The sequence below is a fragment of the Staurois parvus genome, unplaced genomic scaffold (genome assembly GCF_062004578.1).
Source record: "Staurois parvus isolate SC_StPar_1 unplaced genomic scaffold, SC_StPar_1.0 ptg000166l, whole genome shotgun sequence".
NCBI lineage: Eukaryota > Metazoa > Chordata > Amphibia > Anura > Ranidae > Staurois > Staurois parvus.
The window spans coordinates 1,583,579-1,607,259 of NW_028317962.1; the positions used below are offsets into that span (position 1 = coordinate 1,583,579).

The 23,681-nt window shown below is 42.0% G+C and overlaps 1 protein-coding gene across 1 annotated transcript in view; it reads left to right on the forward strand.

Annotated features, from left to right (window-relative positions):
• SEC16B (SEC16 homolog B, endoplasmic reticulum export factor) overlaps positions 1–23,681 on the forward strand; it is a 312,561-nt gene that overhangs the window by 139,739 nt on the left and 149,141 nt on the right. The window contains exons 15-16 of the mRNA XM_089676327.1: positions 6,640–6,751; positions 20,574–20,679. Coding sequence (XP_089532453.1) covers positions 6,640–6,751; positions 20,574–20,679 — 218 coding nt within the window. The remainder of the gene's footprint in view (positions 1–6,639; positions 6,752–20,573; positions 20,680–23,681) is intronic.

Consider the following 23,681-nt stretch of genomic DNA (forward strand, 5'->3'; position numbering starts at 1 on the left):
TGCTGCAGAGCTAAGGCCTAGGATTGAGATAATGTAAGGACTATCTAAAGAGTGCCACATGTACTTTATACTCCTTCCCTTTTTTCCAATCCCAGAGAATTATTATCGTATTAACTTTGCCATAGATCGGAACTTTGTATTTGTCTCTGGAATGGAATAACTTTGATCAATAAAGGAGTTCCCATATGGAAGCAAAATATGTTTGAAATATATTTTAAAAATATTCTTCCCAAATATATTGACATATATTTGAAATGCTACAATATTGGCCATATTCAATATATTTGATTAAAAAAAAAAAAAAATAAATATATATATATATATATATATATATATATATACACACATACATATATACACACATACATATACATACTGCATGTTGAAATACATTTTTATTACAGAATATCTGAAAAATATTTTTTAAAATACATTTCAAATATACTGTATGTCTTTAAAAATACAAATCTACATTTTTGGAATGCATTTACAAGTATATGTAAAAATATACAGTATGTTAAAATGACTTTTTTATATATGTTAAAAAAATATTATTTATTGAAATATATTCTGAAATATATTGAATATGGCCAAAATTGTAGTATTTCAAATATATGGCAATTTATTTGGGAATAATATTTTTAAAATATATTTCAAATATATTTTTCTTCCATGTGGGTTATTTCTACAGACAGAAGCCTTTGTGTCAAGTTCTATCAGGAGTAATATAGAGTAAAGCCAATAACCAGGGAGAATAGTTAATGCATTTATTGTTGCAAGCCTGGTCAGCTCAGCAGTGGGTCATCGAGGAAAAGGGGTCTTCCACCTGGTGTTGAGAGATGGCCTGGGCCCCCATGTAACAGGGGACCCAGGAAGCCAGTTGGACTTCTATAGCCTCTGTCTGGATCCTGGAAAACATAGACCTATGTAAGAGTACTCTGAACATTAAAAGGCTAATGTATATAGTGACCAGGAGTATGTGGCCGGAAGGATTCTATATGTAGGTGGGGCCCAGTTGCATGTGTCGGGAATGTGAAAAAAGCTGGGTGACCTGCCAAAATGCTGCTGCATCTTGTGCTGAGTGCTGGAATATAGAGCACTCTAGCATCCAGCATCCACTGTTACTTGATTGTATTTTACAAATCCATATTCATTTAAATTCACAATATTAAAAAGTCAAATCTAATACAATTATATATAAAAAAAATACATATTTTTTAAAAACTGTCAGTTTTGATTTCGGTTTTCAGCAAAGTGCATCCTGAATTTTTGGTTTCAGTTTTGGTCCAGAATTTTCATTTCAGTGCACCACTAATTATAACCACTAGATGGAGCTTATGATCATAGGAAAATCTGTTTTCAATTTAACACCTTGAAAAAAAGAAGTGATCAGTACAACTGTATGTAGGACTCTTACTTTTTTTTTTAAAAGTTGCCAAACGCCAATTTTACATTGCAGGACCATGTTGCAACTGTCATTCAAGCGTTTGGCTTGTGGTTGCAGTGCAGCCCTATTGATTTCAAAGGACGAGTTTTACAGCAACCCAAATTAAAATTGCCACTGCATGTGTACAGACCTGTCAAACTGTAATGTTAGAATTCCAGTGGGTGTCCCATGGGCAGTAAAACTGTGGTTCAGCTGCTTGTTTTACCGCGAGAAAGAGTCTTGAAGGCCGCATTCACACCTTAATATAGTGGGAATGTGGTTGGTTTTTTTGTTTGCACGTTTTTCACATTCTTCCACACATCACACATAGGGCATCCCCCAAACAATGACTGTCATAGGTCTAACTCCAAATAGTCTTTTTCACAAGCTGTTTTACTAATTCAAAAACTATTGTTATTGGGATTTTTTCTCTCCAGCTTGAATATTATTCTTCATAAAGAAAATATAATGATATGGCCACTAGATGACTAGATGGGGCTGACAATCATAGGAAAGAAATACTTATTTTTCATTCTCATATATGGTAATTTGCCTATATGTCACGCATTTCATAGAATTTAGAATCAATTAAAATGATTCCTTTGCATCATTGTTTGTAAGTTTTATAAAATTTTTTTAGGTACTGCGAGAAAGCAACTTCTTGGGCTTGCCTTTAAAACATGCATGGCTTCAGCTTGATTGGAGCCCCCCTGTTTCTTTTTAAGAGCTCTGTGAAATCTCAGGCTAATGAGTTCAACTCTGACCTCCGAAGCTCATCCTGACTTACACAACTTCAGTCACTGAAAGGCCACTAGCGTGGTCTGTGTGTTCGCTGCAGTAAAAAGACACTTTAGAACTGCTGCTGAAGCCATTCTGACCCTAGGAGAACATAAAATACCCCGGAGGATAATTAACTTCCTGTATAGGTTGCTTGTACACATTATTTCACTGACTTATAGTACATGGATTTGTATTAGCATTTTGTTTATGAAGGCAATTAATCTTTAAAGAAAACCTGTACTAAGAGAAATATACGGTATAGGTTGCCATTGCTGACCTGCAGTAGCAAGTAGCTGTAATGTTCGTGGTTCAGTGTCAGAAACAGATTTTCAAAAGGTGTCCAGTACAGGTGCCCTTTATGGATGTCTGAGTGTTGTATTTTCAGTGGTAGTTGAAGAGACCCTGTGTCCAGACCATTTGACAACCTTCCCATGAGATTACCTGTGAATAATATATTTTAAGCATGCTGTTTTCCCATAAAAGCCTCCCTTGCCTCCAAGTGCCCCAAGTCTGCTGCTGGGTGCTGCTATCTTGCTTGGATGTGATGTCAGCAGTCCCAGCATATTCCTTAAGGCTAGGCTCACACCTGTGCAGTTAGCGTTTGATCCGTTTCTGAAGTGCGTTTTTCGGTGCGTTTAGTGTTTTTGCAGATGCATTTTTCATGCGTTTGTGCTGCGTTTTTGATGTGTTTTGCATTTTTTTTATTTCTTTTTTCTTGTTGCTAGGCAGATTTAAAACACAAAATGCAGCAAAAACGTAGCAAACATGCACTACATGCAGTGTTTCCATTGAATTCTATAGAACCAAAAACTAACTTTTTTGTGTTTAAATAAGTCCCTGACCCTTTCCAAAAAATGCAGCAGGTGAAAACGCAGAGATGTGAACCTGTCCTATAGGAAATCATGTTAAATGGACTGTAGTGCGTTTCTGCAAAACGCTGCAGAAAACACTTGGGTGTGAACCTAGGGTAAGGGCCGGTTCACACCATAGAAATGCAGATACTAACAATGCAGAAAAAAACTCACTGGACTGCATGTGGTGTGAACTGACCCTAATATTATAAAGAAAACTTCAGGTTTTCTTTAATCGATTATTTATTTTTAACATGCTTTTGTTTATTTACTTTTCTCCCTGAAAGGAGAGAGAGATATACAATGTGTCTCTGCCTCCATTCAGAAAGAAAAAAAAACAGGGCAAGCTGAGTGGGCTGCACAGTGATTGATCCCTGTGATAGCCAATTAGAGGCTATCACAGGGATCACGTGACCCGGAATCGGGAGTTCTATGTCCCAGTACAGGACCTGGGGCTCACAGTGAATGCCTGGTATATCTGTGGTGGGAGCACGTTGTGTTGTGTGCTGCCAGCACAAAGACAGATACGCATATATGCAGCAACGCAGTATAAAGGCCCACTTACATGAGGCTGCATATATGCATACTGAAAGTAGGTAGGTGGTCTTTTTCCTTTGTTCCTTGGGGGCCCCCTCAAGATACCAACGGCCACACCTGGACACAGCTACGAGATCTCGGAAAGTGAATGCACTCAAGTCACCTCAGTTGCGATTGCAAACACTTCAGTTTTATTGGCATAACATCAGGGTCATTATACTATAGTCTTTGGGCAAACACACCCTCAGACCATCCAATCAAATACATTTACATTTTTTTACCTTAACTCCACAATTATTTGTATGAGGTTTGCATTTTCACTCTTCTGCTTTATCTATCATGCCATATCTGGTCTAACGCCCAGACCATGGCTGTAATCTGACCCAGCGCCCAAGTTGTGGTTACAACTTTTCAGAAATGAGAGTAAACCTTATCTGCTTTTTTGTAAAGTTTGCAAAAACACTTATTTCTACATGAAGCTGGCATAGACAGTTTTGTTAGTGTGTACATATCTCATATATGTATGTTAAACTAGCATCTTGTATTAGTGTATACAAAATGGATTGAGTTATATTCCATTTAATCCTTTCACGTACTGTCAGCGGGAAGTTAAAGAATGTGTTACCCCAACCTTTCATATCCTTGATATGTGCCTGCTGTATAAAGTATCCTATTTCCTTTGTGTTACTTCTTTGGGTGAAATCCCTGGTTTTCCTGCCAGTCCCTCTGCTTTTCCTAATAAAAACTAACCACCTAACGCCTGGCTTTATTACTTGGCGGCTTAGCTGCAGCACCTCTGTAAGGGTCTGGCTCCCACCCCGACTAAGCAGTCACCCCCCTCAATTCCTCTACCACCATTCAAGTTCACACAGCAGAGGTGGTAGATCTGCCAACAGGATGTGTAGGCCGGAGCCTTTGCCAAATCTAATAGCCTTTTGCCTACATATACTCTAATTCAAAAAGTCTGGAACAAAACTAAGTAGCTACAACAGGTCTCTGGTTTTACTCAATATAGTCCCATTTGGCACAATACCAATTACCCTGAACTAGCTACAACACGCTCCCCATTGGTAAAAATATGGGGTCAACATGCTTGAAGGATATCTTCAAGGATGGTTCCCTCTGTACTTTTGAAGAATTGAGTGCTAAGTTCTCCCTGCCAAACACAATGTTTTTTTACTGCCTTCAACTGAAACATGCAGTACTGATGCAGGGCCCATCAGTGGTGTGGCTTTCTTCCCCAACCCTAATTTTCAATATGATGGTAACACAACATTTACCTAAGGCTTTATCTCTGGGTGCTACACAATGCTGCAAGGAGAGCTTTTACAGTCTTTTCCTCTGACAATTAGGGATAGATGGCAGGCCGATGTTGACTCTTTTGTGGAAGACCAATGGGACGAGACACTCCAGGCAGTGCCCAAAGACCCACTATTTGACACAATGACTTGTGCAATTGTACATAGTATTAAGGGAACATTTTTCTCCAGTCCCTCTGTTCCAAATGGGTATTTTGGACACCCCTACCTGTGGTTGATGCTCCAGAGACCATGGGGATCTAATTAATTTACTGTGGTGATGCCCCAAATTACACATTTATTGGGCGGGTGTGATAGACACCATAAACTGTGTTTCAAGTTTCTATCCCACTTGATCCCAAACCCTGTTTGTTGGGTATCTTAGATGACTTTCAATTACCACTTCTTACTAGGGAGGCAGTTGCTAAAGCTCTCTTCCAGGCTTGTAGGGTTATACTTTGGCATTTGAAGTCATCTGAATCTCCCTCTCATAAAGAGTCGGTACAATGCATGGGTGAAACTCTTTGGCTGGGAAATACATATACCAACATAGAGGCTGCTTCCGTAAATTTTATGATCTATGGGGCCCATGGTTAGGTATTCCGGGCCTGAGCCTGCTGGATTTTGTCCTAGACAAGCTTCTTATCAGCTGATGGAGTATCCCAATGAGATGTTTATTTGCAATTACTTTGCTCAACTGCTGTCAGCTGTCCAGTGGGAAGACCAGCGTGCTGGTGTTTCACCTTCCCCAGCTTTCTCATCTCCTTATGCAGCTCAGAACAGAGGGAATTTGATCATTTATTAAAAAAAAGTAGGGTTGCGCTGATACTAAGTATTTGCATGAATACTCGTGCAAATGCTCCCGATATCCAAAGCTGATACCTTTGCAGTGTGGATTTAACAAAATTATTGGGCTTAAATCACACTGCAAAGACTTGCATGAGATTTGAACTGGATTGCAGTGCAATTTCTGTCCAAATTGCATGTGGTTTCCCGCACAGCTCCTATGTGAACCCAGGCTTGCCATAGTGACTTTGAGCCTGAGTTTACACAGGAGCGGTGTAGGAAACCTCCCTGCATGACAGGTTCCACCAGCGAAGCTCCAACTCCCGATCCTACTGCGGATGTCAGCGGCTGCGGCTCCTCCTGTCTCTTCAGTGGATGGCTGGAGGTTTGGGGGAGAGAGCCGCTGTAAATATGCGGTACAAAGCTGTGGATTTGGCAGGAGGAGCCCAAGCAGCAGCCACTGACATCCGCAGTTGGATCGGGAGCTGAAGCTTTACTGGTGGAACCCGTCATGCAGGTTCCACACTTCTCCTGTGTGAACTCAGGCTCAAAGTCACTATGACAAGTCTGGGTTCACACAGGAGCTGTGATCGCATGCGATTGGGACAGGAATTGCAACACATTCCTGTCCAACTTGCATGCAATTCTTTGCAGTACAATTTCAGGCCATTCATTTTGTAAAGACTCAAATTGCACTGCACTGTGTCAGCACTTGGTATCGGTGAGGTTCACATATACTTTAAAAAGGTTAGTGCAGAAGAAGGTGTCAATATCCAGCTATTTTTTTACCTACTACAGTTCAGAAGATGAAAGCATGCATTGGTTGTTTGGGTATCACACCTGTTGCCTCACTGCTCTGTGTATATCATAAGGCTTTTGTAGTAAAGTTAGGGAAGTAATGTAATTAACAGTTCCAAAACAGAACATTGTACTAAAATGACTTTGTTTATGCAATATTTAGTTCTCAAAGGCTTCACAGAGGCTGGACACTGCTGCTACCTGACAGCTGGCATCCCTCTCGGCCAGTTCTACAATAAGTCAGACCGTCTGGTTTTGTTGGGCAGCAATCACAAGTAAGTCTTAACTTTCTTTAAGAAATTTTCTGCTCTGCTTAGGTCAATCTGTTCAACCCTGGAATTCCTTAAAGCTGAACTCTTTATTGCATAGTTACATTGATCCAGCTTGGACCAAGGTGGGTAGGCATACCTCATACCTGAAAAACCACTGGTGACAATCACTGTTTTAGTCAGTGATACTACAAGGAAAGCCACAATCTTCTAAATGCTGTGCGAGAGGCTTTTCCCTTGCACTCACTCTGTACTGCTGCTATTCCTGGAATGCTTTGTATTTTTTTCAATGAACATCAGGTGTTCTGTTTCAAGCACATAAGGTGGGACCTGTATAACTCTGCTTCATAGTGGACTCGTACATGGACCACTTTTGGCCAGGTAACTATTAGGATGGGTGGGGCAAATGAGTGCCCATAACACTGGGATTATTCTAGTAACTATTCATCTCTAATAGCAGGCAATATGCTAATAAAGAATGCCTAAATGTGACCACACACAAACGGAATGGTAACACTCTACCCTGTAACTGTAAAATGTATGAAGAAGCAACACATGGTTGAGCTCATCTCTTTGTCACTGTGGGGCTTATTTACTAAAGCTGGAGAGTGCACAATCAGGCTCACTTCTGCATAGAAATCAATCAGCTTCCAGGTTTTATGGTTTCTATGCAGAAGTGAGCCTGATTTAGCATTTTCCAGCTTTAGTAAATAAACCCCTTAATGTCTACACTTTTTTCTCCAATGTATCAAGGGAGTGTAGTGCTACCCACTTGAGGGCCGCTGGATTGGATTAGGTCCCCCCTAAGCTCTGCACAGCCAGGCAACGTGTATTTTGCACATCGTCACACACAGAGTCAGTAAAAGAGTCCTTGAGCTGTTTTTTTTGTTGCTTTTATTGAGGGATTAACAACTTGGATGGGGTCTAGGGGTATATGGGATGCCCAAGGCACTTGAGGACAAACTTCTTAGCAAACTGTACACTGTACAAATATGTGGATCAGCAAAATAGCAATGTTTCTTTAATGAGCACTGAAGTCCCCTTGATGTACCTCCTTAGACCCCTGATGAATCCTTCCTCCTTCACCCGGCTGCACTGAGGATATCGCTTGGCAAGGTATTTCAAGATCTGCCACTTAAGTTGTCATAGATGAGAACTAGTTGGGTCTAGGGGGTATAGAAAGTACTCACACTGAGTTTTTTAGCAGTCTGTGTTACCTCTGGAGAGACATTCCATCATTTGTGATCCAAAGTGAGGGGAAATCTCCCCAATGGGAGCACAGACCATAATAAAAACTTGACAGGCATGGTATGCTTTCCCTTCTATGTAAAAAAATAAAAGAGTACCTTCACGGCGAAAACAGTATCTGACAATATCAGTATTTCACTGGTTAAATTGTAAACCTCAACCAAATCACATTATATATTTTTTCTATGACAGCCTAATATTTCACTTTTCTTAAATGCACATCCTTTGAAAAGAAAATGCAATGGAAGATAAGACAGTATGGCTTTTCCAGGCTTTAATAGACCCGTCCCATAATCTGTCAAATCCTTCCCCAGCTGGACTGTAGTGGAATTGACCCTATGGAGTGAGATCATCATTGGCGCCTGAAGTTGTTCTGTCAGCACAATTATTAATCATACAAAATAATTAGGATAATGTTGTGCGGTACTCCAGCACACAAATGAAAGCCTGAAAATGGCCAAGTAAATACACGAGGGATTTAAATATGGGTGCGAGCCAAGGCCCTTGTTTTTCTCAGCTGGCCCATTCATCACAGTCAGGTGTCTATGTTGTTAGGCTCCGTGGGGGCATAATTCCACATTATTGCTCACAGCTCTATTTTGGGCTGAATCATGTAAACATCAAACGGATGGTTTGGGCTCTTTTCACAGGCGTGTTCCCATTCATTTCAGCCAAACTTAGATCAGATAGCAGGTTTGTATAATACGAGAGTGGGCGTTGAGGGATTTCAAGTGAAACAAGGCGCTGATTGATTATATGAGGGTGAAAGGCTCAAAGCACAACATACATTTAATGCTCCGGATATATGAGACATAAAATACACTCATCAATAATAGGCATACAAAATAGGCATAATTGAAATACATGAGGATCCAGATAGTGTGTTTATAACATATTCAGGGGAATTCAGAATAGCCCTAATGACATATTTCTGGCCACAGTGCCCTTAAATACCACCTGCGACTAACTCAGACAAACATTAGCGCCAGTGTTGGTAACAAAACCGACACGTGTGGCAAATTCAGGTAGTTCTTATTACTGCCACTTTTGTAACTTGTTGCTATGGCAATGACAAATTCTTAAAGAATTACCAGTTCTCTTCTAGGAAACCGGCAGCAATTAAGACCAAGTTTAAGCTGGCATGCGGAGGTACAACAGTACTCAGAATGGGTCAGGCCTGTGCTGGGAACCTGTCATGTATGTGACAGCTTCCCACACGGACCTGTATTTCCATTTAGCTGTAGCCAGATTTTCCTGGCCTAAAGCTAAATGTAAATTGGGATAAATATGGCAATGCCCAGTGTGGACACTCTGACCTAAGTGCAGATATGGACAGATTCATGCACCATGCATGTGAATTGGGCGAAAGCACTGACATTTTCGGTGCTGCGCCCTACGGAATTCTATTGGGTGTCCGTGACAACTTTTATGAATTCCCCTAGATGTATACTGTGTAGGATTTACAAAAACTAGAGGTAGAAACAGTTGCCCTTAACAGTTGGATGAGCTCAAGCTCAGACTTCAGTTATCCCACCAAGAAGCAGTCAAAGCGGAAAGCCAATCATAGGTGATGGAGGCTTGCCACACATATACAAGGGGCATGTATATATATATGTGGCTGCAGGATGTGGAATGCCTGCAATGGGTATGATTGGCTGTTTGCTTTGACAACTTCCTGGTGGGATAGGTCAGGCGGGTTTGGACTCATGTCCAACCACTCCTGTATTCATTCCTGCTTAACAGGCAGTCAGGTTAAAGGTGCCCATAGACACTGAGAAGAGTTTAGATATGTGGGCACAGTCCATGTTTTAAAGGCTGCCATAGACAACTCAAATTGCAGCCGAGTCCCATTGAATTGACCGAAATTTGAGCTGTGGGTGGTCCTGTTGGCTTCCTGCTGACTGTACACATATATGCGGCCTCACAGAAGTGAGCCTTCATCTGTGTGGCCGCATATATGTGTACCAGTGTTTGTGCTGGAAGCTCCAAGCACAGAGACCAGGATCTCACCGAGAACCCCGTGTCTTATGCTACTGATCAAGACCTAGGACTCCTAGCCTCTGATTGGCTTTCACAGTGATCAGCCTCTGTGCAGCCTGCCCATGTGTTGTCTTTCTCTTCTGAATGGAGAAAAAAGATACATTGTATCTTTCTCTCCTTGCAAGGGAGAAAGATGTAAACTAACAAAACTGTGTAAAAAAATTAGAAAATAAAGAAAAATAAAACTAGATCAATGCTTGATCTGAGTCAGTGCCAGGGTTAGTATTAGGGCCAAAGGTAAAGGTCAGTATGTTGGGTAGGTTTTGTTTTTTTTTTTTAAGTATTTTTAACTTAGTATAGGTGTCAGCGGCTGTGTTTTTTAGGTAGGATAGAAAAAGCATAATGCGTACTAGGCCCTACTACAGGTACAAACAACAAATAACATACACATATGTTGTAACACTGCAATCGTAAGGAGAAGGATACTTTATTTTGGGTTGTTTTTTGGTGGTAAGTTATGGTAATTGTAAGAAATATACAGCTAAATAAAAAAAAACTACTATTTACCACCAAAAGAAAGCCCAACTTGTCCTGAAAGAAACAAGGTATAATTCACATGGATACACAAAGTAGTTGCAATCACATGCACAGTTTTACTAACACGTGTCTAAGTTGTTCATGCATTTGTTTTACCCTCCGTTAGGAAGGGGTTAAGCTGATTTTTCAAATGGCTTTTGTTGAGGGAGTCAGGTGGAAAATAGTCAGTCAAACAATGACTTCATCCAGTCAGATGCAGCCACTGTTTGGGTACTCAGACAGCCATGGGTGCCGGATATCATAATATAATAGGCAGTAGAGGAAATTCCTTCATCCACGTTGCTTAGGATAGATGGAGGAATCAATTACATTTCTCTCGTTCAGCCTGTGTATTCATGTATTGCTAGCTTAAAGTGGAACTAAACTGGTTTAACTGCTTCCTAAAACTGTTAAATTCAAGGCATTCTGTGAATGATAACGGCCACAGTTGGTTATGCTCTCAAACTAACTGTCAAGCCATCAAATGTCTGGTGTCATAACTGATCACATGTGAAGCACCATGTCTACTACAGATCAAATTGAGGTTAAGAGGACCACTTCATTGGTTGCAAAGGAAGGGAGGGTTTAGTTCCCCTTTAAGCCTAGGTTCACACTGTGAATCACACGGGATTCGCATAAGAATCGCACCACACTTCTGTGCAAATCACATGCAATTCTGTGCAATGTGATTTGAGCACATTCATTTTTTTTGGCTCAAATTGCACCACATCCACATCAAAAAGTGTTTATACCAATGCAATCTGGTTCAGGTAAACGCACTGCATAGCTACATACAGTTGCAAGAAAAAGTATGTGAACCCCCTGGGATTACGTGGAGTTTTGCATGAATTGGGCATAAAATGTGCTCTGAACGTCATCTAAGTCACAACAATAGAAGAACACAGTCTGCTGAACATAATACTACACAAACATTAGATGTTGCCATGGTTTAATTGCACATAACATGTAAACATTCACAGTGCAGGGAGGAAAAAGTATGTGAGGCCCTAGCTTAATGACTTCTCCCAGAGCTAATTGGAGCCAGGAGTGAGCCAACCTTGACTCCAATCAATGTGATGATATTGGATGTGTTGCTGACAGCTGTCCTGCCCTTAAAAAACACACACCTGTTTTGGGTTTACTGGTTTCAAGAAGCACTGTCTGATGTGAACCATGCCTCGCAGAAAAGAGCTCTCAGAAGACCTACCATCAAGAATTGTTGACTTGCATGAAGCTGGAAAGGGTTACAAAAGTATCTCCAAAAGCCTTGATGTTCATGTGTCCACGGTAAGACAGACTGTCTACAAATGGAGAAAGTTTAGCACTGTTGCTACTCTCCCTAGGCGTGGTCGTCCTGTAAAAATGACTGCAAGAGCACAGCGCAGAATGCTGCATGAGGTAAAGAAGAATCCCAGAGTGTCAGCTAAAGACCTACAGAAATCTCTGGCACATGCTAACATTTTTGTTGACACATCTACAATAAGGAAAACATTCAACAAGAATGGAGTACATGGGAGGACACCACGGAGGAAGCCATTGCTGTCCAAAAAGAATATTGCAGCACGTTTGAAGTTTGCAAAAGAGCACCTGGATGTTCCACAGCACTACTGGCAAAATATACTGTGGACAGATGAAACCAAGATTGAGTTGTTTGGGAAGAACACACAACACTATGTGTGGAGAAAAAAAGGCACAGCACACCAACATCAAAACCTCATCCCCACTGTAAAACATGGCGGAGGGAGCATCATGGTTTGGGGCTGCTTTGCTGCCTCAGGGCCTGGACTGATTGTTGTCATTGATGGGAAAATGAATTCCAGAGTTTATCAAGACATTTTGCAGGAAAACGTACGACCATCTGTCCGCCAACTGAAGCTCTGCAGAGGATGGGTGATGCAACAGGACAATGACCCAAAGCATACAAGTAATTCAACAAAACAATGGCTGCAACAGCACAGAATACGCCTTCTGGAGTGGCCCAGTCAGAGTCCTGACCTCAACCCGATTGAAATGCTGTGGCATGACCTTAAGAGAGCGATTCACACCAGACATCCCAAGAATATTGCTACACAAACAGTTTTGTGAAGAGGAGTGGTCCAAAATTACTCCAGATCGTTGTGCAGGTCTGATCTGCAACTACAGGAAATGTTTGGTTGAGGTTATTGCTGCCAAAGGAGGGACAACCAGTTATTAAGTCCAAAGGTTCACATACTTTTTCCTCCCTGCACTGTGAATGTTTACATGTTATGTGCAATTAAACCATGGCAACATCTAATGTTTGTGTAGTATTATGTTCAGCAGACTGTGTTCTTCTATTGTTGTGACTTAGATGACGTTCAGAGCACATTTTATGCCCAATTCATGCAAAACTCCACGTAATCCCAAGGGGTTCACATACTTTTTCTTGCAACTGTAGTTACATAGATAGCCTGGCTGAAAAAAGACAAAAGTCCATCAAGTTCAACCATTAAAGAAAAAAAAAGTTATAATCCTATAACCACAGTTGATCCAGAGGAAGGCAAAAAAACCCAGCAAAGCACGATCCAATTTGCTCCTACTGGGAAAAAAATTCCTTCCTCATCCCCCGAGATGCAATTGGATATTCCCTGGATCAACTTTACCTATACATGTTGGTATCCAGTTATATTCTGTGTATCCAAGAAAGAATCCAGGCCTTTTTTTAAGCAATCCACTGAGCTGGCTAGAACCAACTCTTGAGGGAGTCTATTCCACATTTTTACAGCTCTCACTGTGAAGAAACCTTTCCATGTTTTGGAGATTAAATTTATTTTCCTCCAGACATAAAGAGTGCCCCTTGTCCTCTGTGATGCCCTCAGGGTGAATAGCTCTACACCGAATTCACTGTATGAACCACTGATGTACCATGTGACCTGCTGTGACCAATCACAGCAGGTCACATGACAGTTGTATACAATGGATGGCTTCATTCATGCCATCCATTGTATACTAGTGTGTCTAGCTGTGAATGGTCACAGCGATCACATGCACAAACTGGGCCAATCACAGCCCAGCTGTGTCATGTGATTAGCCGTGCCCAAATCACAGCTAAGCACAAAAAAAACAAAAAAAACCCTGAATGAATCAATGTAGTTCAGGTAAATGCTTGCTTATAGCAAAGTAATTCTTTTCTATAAGCAAATTGTGTAAAAAAAAAAAAATACTGATCACTTCCCCAAAGTAGTACAATGTTACTATGGTAACATTGTACTACTTGGTCATAGTGAAATATGAAAAAAAAAATCTTAAAAAAAAAGAAAAAAGTAATAAAAAATTAAAAATAATAAAAAAATAAAAATAAAAAAATATATATTTTTTTTTTTTCATACCAGTCACCAGTCAGTGTCCCTGATCACCGCCATGCCAGTTATATGATGATGCTGTACTGCACTGGTGACAGTATGTAAAAAAAAAAATAGTGAAAATAATTTTTTCATTTTTTCATTTTTCGAAAAATTATGACAAAAAAAAATACAACTTCAAAAAACTCGCCATGCCTCTTACGAAGTACGTCGGACTGTCTACTTTGCAAAAAGGGGTCATTTGGGGGATAGCTGTACAGTTCTGACATTCTTGGCCCTCATGAAATTAGATTGACTGTCAGTACTTCAGGATTGATCAATATTCAGATCTATACCATAGTTTCCTAAACTTTCCTACAAACTAAAAAATACATCCTAATTTGGGTTATTTTCACCAAAGACATGTAGCAGAATATATCTTGGCCTAAATTTATGAAGAACAATTATTTATTTACAAACTTTTATAACAGAAAGAAAAACGTGTTTTTTTTTCAAATTTTTCAGTCTTTTTTTGTTAATTTAGCAAAAAATAAAAACTCCAGTGTTGATTAAATACCACCAAAAGAAAGCTCTAGTTGTGTGAAGAAAATGCTAAAATTTTAGTTTGGGTACAATGTTGTATGACTGTGCAATTGTCATTCAAAGTGTGAGAGTGCTGAAACCTGAAAAATGGCCTGGGCAGGAAGGGGGTAAAAGTGCCCGGCATGGAAGCGGTTAATCTCCTCTTCTCAAGAGAGAATAAATTCAGTTCCTCTATTCTTTCCTCATAGCTGATCTCCTCCATGCCTTGTATCAGTTTGGTTGCCCTTCTTCCTTCTCTGTACTTTCTCCAGTTCCCCAATGTTTTTTTTGTGAATTGGTGCCCAAAACTGAACTGCTTTTGAGATGATGTTAACTTTTCATTGACACTAAGAGCAGATCTCAGAACACAGTGCGATTGCTATGTGATGTATGAGACGCACAAGAATCACTATGTTGCCTGCATTGCATCAGTATGAACCGAGGCTATATAGTCAAACTAAACCAATTTCATGGATGTAGCCCTGGTTCACACTAATCTGGTGTGGGAAATGCAGCGATTCCTGCATGTTTCCCGCCTTGCATAGTAATTCACCTGTGTTCTATCTGCTGCCGGTGTCATTGAACAGTTAACGACACCCCAAAAACAGGTCGCAAATGTAATGCATTTGCCTGAACCCGATCACATGGGTATAAACACACATGCGATCTGGTTCTACTGCAAGTAACAGAAAACTGCCCGCAACTTTTTGATGCAAATTCAGTGCGATTTGAGCCAGCTAAAATGAATGTGCTCAAATTGCACCGCACAGAATCGCATGTGATTTGCATAGGAATGTGATGCGATTCGTGTGTACGATTCACAAGTGGTTCACAGTGTGAACCTAGGCAAAAAATAAAAAAAACAGTTACACATTTAATGCACACCAGGAATGCTAACTGTCACATTTGCTTGTGACGTCAACCAAACTGTCCAACCATCAAACGGCTGGAGTCATAACTGATCACAGGAGCAGCAGGATAACAATAGTAGTAGGGAATAGTAGTAGGAATTCTGATCTGACTGATATCATTCTATGTATCAGCGCCGATGTTGCTGATTGGCCCAGCAATGCCACATGGAGACGGTGCAAGATCTTATTGGAGCAACTTACTGTCTTTCCTTGCTCTTGGTGGTTGAACAGAGCAGCAGGGAAGCAAAGGAGAGGTAAATATGTGAAGCTGAGTAGGGAGGGCATTAAAGTGAACCTGTTGCTGTGGGCTGTAAAGGGTTAATGTAAATCAAAGAGGTCAAGAAAAGCCCAGGACCGGAACACTCTGTACCATACGGATCAGGTTATGTTGGAGGGCTTGTTACAAATTATTATTAAATAATGATTATTATTCAAAAAGCCCAAGCTGATGCTGGATGCTGAGATCACAAAATTCATTTGACAAGCTGCCTTTGATTTCTGTAGCGGACATGTATGCAAAGTGTTGCCTGTAGGAACCAGTCACCTTCCAATTGTCATTTTTCCCCTGAAAATGAAAAGAACCCTTTCGATTTGATCTGCCTTTTTAAAACATTTTTCATACTTCAGTCTATCATGTCATCAGTCTTTTAGCTGTGACGGTCACAAAATTGATATTAGAGGCAAAAACATCATAGAGCTCTTATTCTGTGAAATACATCTGGAAGAGACATTTTTGGGGTGAGTAAGGCTTACGTTCAAATGATTTGGGAAGTATACACAAAGCTAAAGTGCTTCCAATGGCAGGACAGTTTTTACCTTCTGCATTCCCTGCATTATGGAAAAAAAATGTCCCAGTAATTGTATCGCCCCTTTCCCATACCTCCCTGAATACCTGAATCCTATCTCAATCCAGCGCTGTGCCCATGTGCAGCATTGCTGGTCTGTGCTCCCCTCCTCACAGGACACAACAGAGAGGTAGTCAATGGCTCCTGCTGCTGTCAATCAGATCCTGTGAGGAGAGAGAAGGGGACAGGGTGGAGCTGCGCTGGTTGTGTCTATGGGCACACACAGCCCAGCTCAGGAACGAGTCCACAGGCATGCTCCCGTAGCAAAGTCTTGCTTTGTTGGTAGGCACAGGAGAGGAGGCCAGCAGGGGACCCCAGAAGAGGAGGTTCAGGACCGCTGTGTGCAATACTATATAAGGTAAGTATAACATGCTTATTATTTTAGGAAAAATGCCTTTACAACCGCTGTAAGTTAGATTTAATCTTTCTGCAGAAGGCATTTAATATATGACGCCTCCTCACCACCTTTATTAACTCCTTAAATCGCACACCAGTGTACTATGCATAGTTGCAGGGCACCCCCATTCAGTTTAAGGAATCATATTTGCTGCAGGGGGATGCAAAACATTGTGACCGTGGGGATGGAAAACATTATGACAGTAGGGATGCAAAACATTGTGACCGTGGGGGTGCAAAACATTGTGACCGTGGAGGTGCAAAACATTGTGACCATGGGGATGGAAAACATTATGACCGTGGGGGTGCAAAACATTGAGACCATGGGGGTGCAAAACATTGAGACCGTAGGGGTGCAAAACATTATGACCGTGGGGGTGCAAAACATTGAGACCATGGGGGTGCAAAACATTGAGACCGTAGGGGTGCAAAACATTGTGACCGTAGGGGTGCAAAACATTGTGACCGTAGGGGTGCAAAACATTGTGACCGTAGGGGTGCAAAACATTGTGACCGTGGGGGTGCAAAACATTGACCGTGGGGGTGCAAAACATTGTGACCGTGGGGGTACAAAACATTGTGACCGTGGGGGTGCAAAACATTGTGACCGTAGGGATGGAAAACATTGTGACCGTGGGGATACAAAACATTGTGACCGTGTATATGGGGGTAAAAATTCATCTCAACTGTGAATTTGGTGCAGGTCAGATTTACTCCTTTAAAAATATCCCCTAGGTAACCAGTAAAGTAAAACTAAACAATATTCCTTTAAAAAAATAATTAATATACATCCACTACTTAATGACCCTGTAATCTATTTGAAATAGTGACTTGCTGTATTTTTTACCTTTTTGTAACATCCTCTGTGAGCTCCCAAACTTCTCCTTTTCCCACTCACTAACCTTTGTTTGGAAGGAGTTATGCATGTTATTTGCGGTCATGTGCACTGCCACAAATGAAGGTGGCTGCGTTGCTACTTACAGTGAGAGCATGGAGAATGAATGTAGCCACCCTCTAACAGGAAGTTACAGCAGCAAAAAGAAAGAAAAAAGAATTTGACTCCTCCCCTCCACTGACTCGACAATTAAGACACAACAGAGATTATGGTTCGGCCCCGTCCCCTGCTCCTTCCTCACTGGCTGTGGTTGACAGCAGGGAGAGCCAATGAGGATGGAGAAAACTGATAGAACCTCTGGTCTCATTCACATTGCTGGATCGAGCTCAGGTATTAACCAGTTCCGTGCCGCCCTATAGCAGAAATACAGGGCGGCATGGGTGTGCAAAATCACGTATACATGATTTTGCAGTTCCGGGTAGGGGGCGCTCACGTGCCTCCATTCGCGACCTTGGCTGTCAATCACCGGGTCCAGGCTGGTGATTACTCGCCGGCGCCTGGTGATTGCTGAGTATCTCTGACATGGGAGAGACCTGTGTATAAACAACACAGATCTCTCCCCTGTCAGAACCTGCACACTGCTTTGCATGGCTCTGCATAGCAGACCCATACAAAGCAGTGTGTTTACAGTGAAGAACACACGGTGAAACAGCACACAGTTAACCCTTTGATCGCTTCAGATGTTAACCCCTTCTAGCCCAGTGCCATTAGTACAGTATCAGCGCTTTTTATTAGCAGTGATCACTGTATTGGTGTCACTGACACCAAGTCAGTTCCCCCCAGTGTCAGAATGCCCGCCACAGTCCCGCAGCTATAAGTCGCTGATCACCGCCATTACTAGTAAAAAAAAAAATACCAGTATATATACCGCCATTTGTATACACTATAACTTTCACATAAACCAATTAATTTACACGTATTGGGATTTTTTTTTAGCAAAGACATGAAGCAGAATACATTTTGGCCTAAATTTATGATGAAATTTGATTTTTTTAAATTTTTTGCTGCACATGTTTAATAGCAAAAAGTCAAAAACATTGTTATTTTCTCAAAATTGTCAGTCTTTTTTTGTTTAGAATGCAAAAATAAAAAAAAAGAAAAAGGTGATCAAATACCACCAAATAAAAGCTCTATTTGTGGGGAAAAAAGAGGACATAAATTGCATTTGGGTGCAGCGTTGCATGACTGCGCAATTGTCAGTTAAAGTAACACAGCGCCGTATTGCAAAAAATGGCCTGGTCAGGAAGGGGGGTAAATCCTCTGGAGGGCAAGTGGTTAAAAAGGGCAGGAGGGAGCTGCATACTGAAGGTTTTTTACCTTCATGCATATAATGCGTGAAGGTAAAAAAACCTTCATTCAACCTTTAGAACCACATTAAACCGGAACTGGAACTTCACTCTCTCAATCAACATTGACTAATTTGAATCCATATGCTGCTAGCATTAGTAAACAAATAGAAAAGAATATTATATTTAAATGTTTTAAACTTTTTTTCTAATATATTTCTTCAATTACTTTCTGGTTTCTTTCCTAGGCAAATGGTGTCATACAATCTTCAGGAGGGTAGGAGGGGTTTTCACAGCTAAGCACACCTTCTTATACTGTAAATAAACAAAATTAAACCAGCGCTCAAATCTTCATGCAGACTAGGATAACTGTAACTGCCATTCGTTGAGGTGCAGCCCTTAGAAGATCAGGAAATCTTGGTACTGGTGAACAAAAGCAAAACAGGGCGCACTCAAAGTGACGATAGACCCTTGGTGTGGTAGGAGCAGTGGCGTCCTGAGGCAGGTGCGGGGGGGTGCGGTCCGCTTTGGGTGACAACTTACCACAAAAAGGTAAGTTGTAAAGCAAGCTGATGATCCCTGCAGGACGGATCAGATCCATCCTGCGGGGATCATCAGCTTTCTTTTCAACTTACATTTTCTTGGAGCGGGTCCGGTGTCACCCCGTATAGGTTGCATGCCGACGATCCTGTCGGGATCATCGGGATGTAAAGTTGTAAAGAAAGCCGACGATCCTCGCAGAATGGATCGGATCTGCGGATTGAGCATAATGGATCGGAGTCCGATCCATTATGCTCAATCCGCAGATCCGATCCATTCTGCGGGGATCATCGGAGGGGGTGTCACCGAGTGTTAGCGCACCGGGTGACACCAACTCTAGGGACGCCTCTGGGTAGGAGCCTACCTCACCAAGGGTCTGCCGTCACTTTGGACTGTCATTACGGACTCTTCTTCTCTGTTTTTATCCCCCTTTGGTTTGTGAGTATGCATGTATATGCTTTTAAATAAATTTGTGTTTCACCACGGCAATGGATGAAGAGAAAACACACCTTCTTGCCTGCATGCCTGTGCTATGGGCAGATGGATTCCATAAAGTAAATGTGACATGATTCATCTGCCCTTACTCAAGATGGCCACAGCGAGAAGTGCTATGGAGTGTTTTTCAAAGTGATTTCTCAGCAAAATGAGGCATGTAGACATGGATGGGTGGATGGGAGAGTTTGATCTGAATATTAAAAATGAATTGACTAGCATTTTTGGTGCCCAGATGTAGTGTAGTTCCGCTTTAAGACTCTGTGATAGACCATAGCACAGCATAAGATATATATTTCCCTTTGTTTGTATGTAGTGCATCTGCCACATTTTGATAAACATTAGCAAAATTCTGTAAGTGAAAGACCCAACTGGCATAAGAATTGGCTGCCGTTCAGCACTGACTGAATTTGCCAACACATACTTGTAAACAGTTGCAGCTCATTATTGAATTCCAGTTGTTACAGTCTTAAGTCTTCCAACTCCGGTTTGCAATTGTTTACTAAATCCCTAGGTTTGCGTTTTTAGAATCGTTGGAAGAAAATAGAAAGAAAAATCTTTAGCTTAGCAAACATTTTATTTTACCACTGGAGGGCAATGTTTTTCTATAGATTTCTTCATTGTGAAGGGCTAATGGGAACGGTTTTCTGTTGTTTGTATTTTTCCACTTGTAAAAGTTCTTTACTTTCTGTGTTCTTTGGGTCCAATTCACTCTCTGGTCTCCCACCTTACCCTCCATGCTGGTAGGTGTTAACTATGTTCTCATGGTATCTTTCAGCCAAACGTTTAAGAGGTTTGCCAGCAGTGCCAACATCCAACGCACGGAGATTCTGGAATACTGCCAAGGTTTGGGAAAACCCAGCTATTTTGTTCCTTCTTTCCAGGTACCTGCTGCCACTATGCACTTTATTCTGAATGTTGCTCATTATTAATTATTTTCTAACATTTCCTCTGTATCATCCTGTTAAGTTAATGTCCAGTCTCTGTCTTTCCAGTTTATATCCATGTCACCATTTTTCATGGTGTTTGTTTAAAATTGTCGACTAAAAAGGTACAACTTAATTTATTTTGATCATTTATTAGAGGTTCTTATATAGTGCTGTCAATTTATGCAGCGCTTTACATTATTATTATACAGGATTTATATAGCGCCAACAGTTTACAATATAAGGGAGACAGTACAATTACAATACAGTACAATACAGAAGGAATATGAGGGCCCTGCTCGTGGAGCTTACAATCTAAAGGAAGGGGGAGGTGATACAAAAGGTGATAGCTGTGGGGGATGATCTGGTGGAGGTGATTCAAGTACAGTTCTTAGGTGGAGGTGGGGTAGGCTTCCCTGAAGAAGTGAGTTTTCAAAGATCACCTAAAGGCAGACAGGGTGGGGGCTGACCGGACATGCTGTGGTAGGGAGTTCCAGAGGATGGGAGAGGCTCTGGAGAAGTCCTGGAGGCGAGCGTAGGAGGAGGTGATGAGGGAGCTAGAGAGGAGGATATCATGGGAGGAGCGGAGTGGGCGATTTAGGCGATATCTGTGGATGAGGTTGGTGATGTAGCTAGGGGCAGTGCTGTGGATGGCATTGTAAGATGTGGTTAGTATTTTGAATTTTAAACATTGGGTTAGTGGAAGCCAGTGAAGGGATTGGCAGAGAGGGGCAGCAGTCACTGATTGGTTGGTAAGGTGCAGCATTCATAATAGACTGAAGGGGGGATAGCCTGTATAACGGTAGACCAATGAGGAGAGAGTTGCAGTAATCAAGGCGGGATATAACCAAGGCATGGATAAGTTGCTTTGTGGTGTCATTGGTCAGAAAGGGGCAGATTTTGGAAATGTTCTGGAGGTTGAGGCGGCAGGATTTAGCCAGTGAGTGGATGTGGGGCCCAAAGGAGAGGTCAGAGTCTAGAATTACACCTAGCACCCTGGCATGAGGGGAAGGACCAATGGTTGTGCTGTTGATCTTAATGGTAAAGTCATGAGGGGGGGATCAGGGGGGAGGAAATATTACAAGCTCAGTTTTTGAAAGATTGAGTTTGAGGTAGTGATGTGACATCCATGCTGATATGTCGCTTAGTAGATTTGTGACACGTGAGGAGATTGAGGGGGTGAGCTGGGGAGTGGAGAGATAGATCTGGGTGTCATCAGCATAGAGGTGGTATTGGAAGCCATGGGTGGTTATCAGTTGGCCCAGGGAGGAGGTATAGAGAGAAAAAAGGAGGGGCCCAAGAACAGAACCTTGGGGTACCCCAACAGAAAGAGGAAGTGGAGCGGAGGAAGAGGAGTTGTATGTGACTCTGAAAGTGCTCTGAGAAAGGTAAGAGGAGAACCAGGAGAGAGCAGAGTCACAGAGGCCGATGGAGTTGAGTTCACTGAGGAGAAGCGGGTGGTTGACTGTGTCAAATGCAGCAGAAAGGTCAAGGATTATGAGTATGGAGTAACGGCCGTTGGTCTTAGCAGTTAGTAGTATATATATATATTGTACTTTCACATCAGTTCCTAACCAGGGGCGGACTGACCATTTGGAAACTCGGGCACTGCCCGAGGGCCCGGAGTCAGTAGGGTGCCCCATGAGATGCCCCTGGTACCTTTTCATAGGCTTTTTTGAGTTTGGGCAAGGACACAGGGGCCCCATGATCCCCTATTGCCCAGGGGCCCCATGAGTTGTCAGTCCGCCCCTGTTCCTAACCCTCAAGGAGTGTACAATCTAAAGTCCCTAACTCACATTCATACATACACATACTAGGGTTAATTTAGCCTGGATCCAGTTAACCTACCAGCATGTCTTTGGAGTGTGGGAGGAAATCGGAGTACCCGGAGAAAACCATGCAGGTACAGGGAGAACATGCAAACTCCAGGCAGGTGGTGCCGTGGTTGGGATTTGAAAACGACCCTAGTACTGCTAACCATTTAGCCACTGTGCTGCTCATGTAATTGTACAATGTTGCACAATTTCCTTTAGATTTACCAGCTTAAGCCCCGGTTCACACTATAACCTGCATGTGAATATCATAGAAACTGCACCATAAAATGAATGGGCTCAAATTGCACCACATCACACCAAAGCCATGCATGCACCAGTTTTGGAAAACGCACTGCAAGCAGATGGCATGGTTGTTGTGTACCACGTGATCCGGTGCAGGCAAACCACACTGTATTTTTTATCCATTTGAGGTGTCGTTAACTTTGTATTGACACCTGCAGTGGATTGCAAACAAAGGGTGATTGCAGTGCGGAGCGGGAAACCAGATCGTGACGTTCCCCGCACCACACATGTGTGCATCGAGGGTAAAACGGAACTTCATCCAAAAGAAGTTCTGCTTTTCCACCTCCTCGCTCCCTCCTGTACCACTTTTGGATGCTATTTTTTTTTTAGGGGGTGGGGGAGGAGAAGGTAATTGGTGGGTACCTGCTCCCACTTCCGCTTGGATCACCTAGGTGATCTGAGCGGACGTTTGCCCCCCAAACCAGCAGCTTTTTGGGAGACGAAAAGTCGCAGGCAGGGGCGGACTGACCATTTAGAAACTCTGGCTTTTTTGAGTTTGGGCAAGGACACAGGGGCCCCATGATCCCCTATTGCCCGGGGGCCCCATGAGTTGTCAGTCCGCCCCTGGTCACAGGTCCCAGAGAGCTGCCGGATTATTCACAAAACACAGCGCGGCTCGTGCATATGCAATAGGAAGACCACGGTGAAACCTCTAGAAGTCACAGCCAGCTTCCATTAGTAAGAATTTCCTTTATTACATTAGTAAGCATGCCGGCGCTGGGGAAGAAGCGCTTCGGGTGAGGATGGTGCTGGACATCTGGACAGGCAAGTGTCCTTATATTAAAAGTCAGCAGCTACAGTATTTTTAGGTGTTGACTTAAATTTTTTTTAAAGACATTAAAG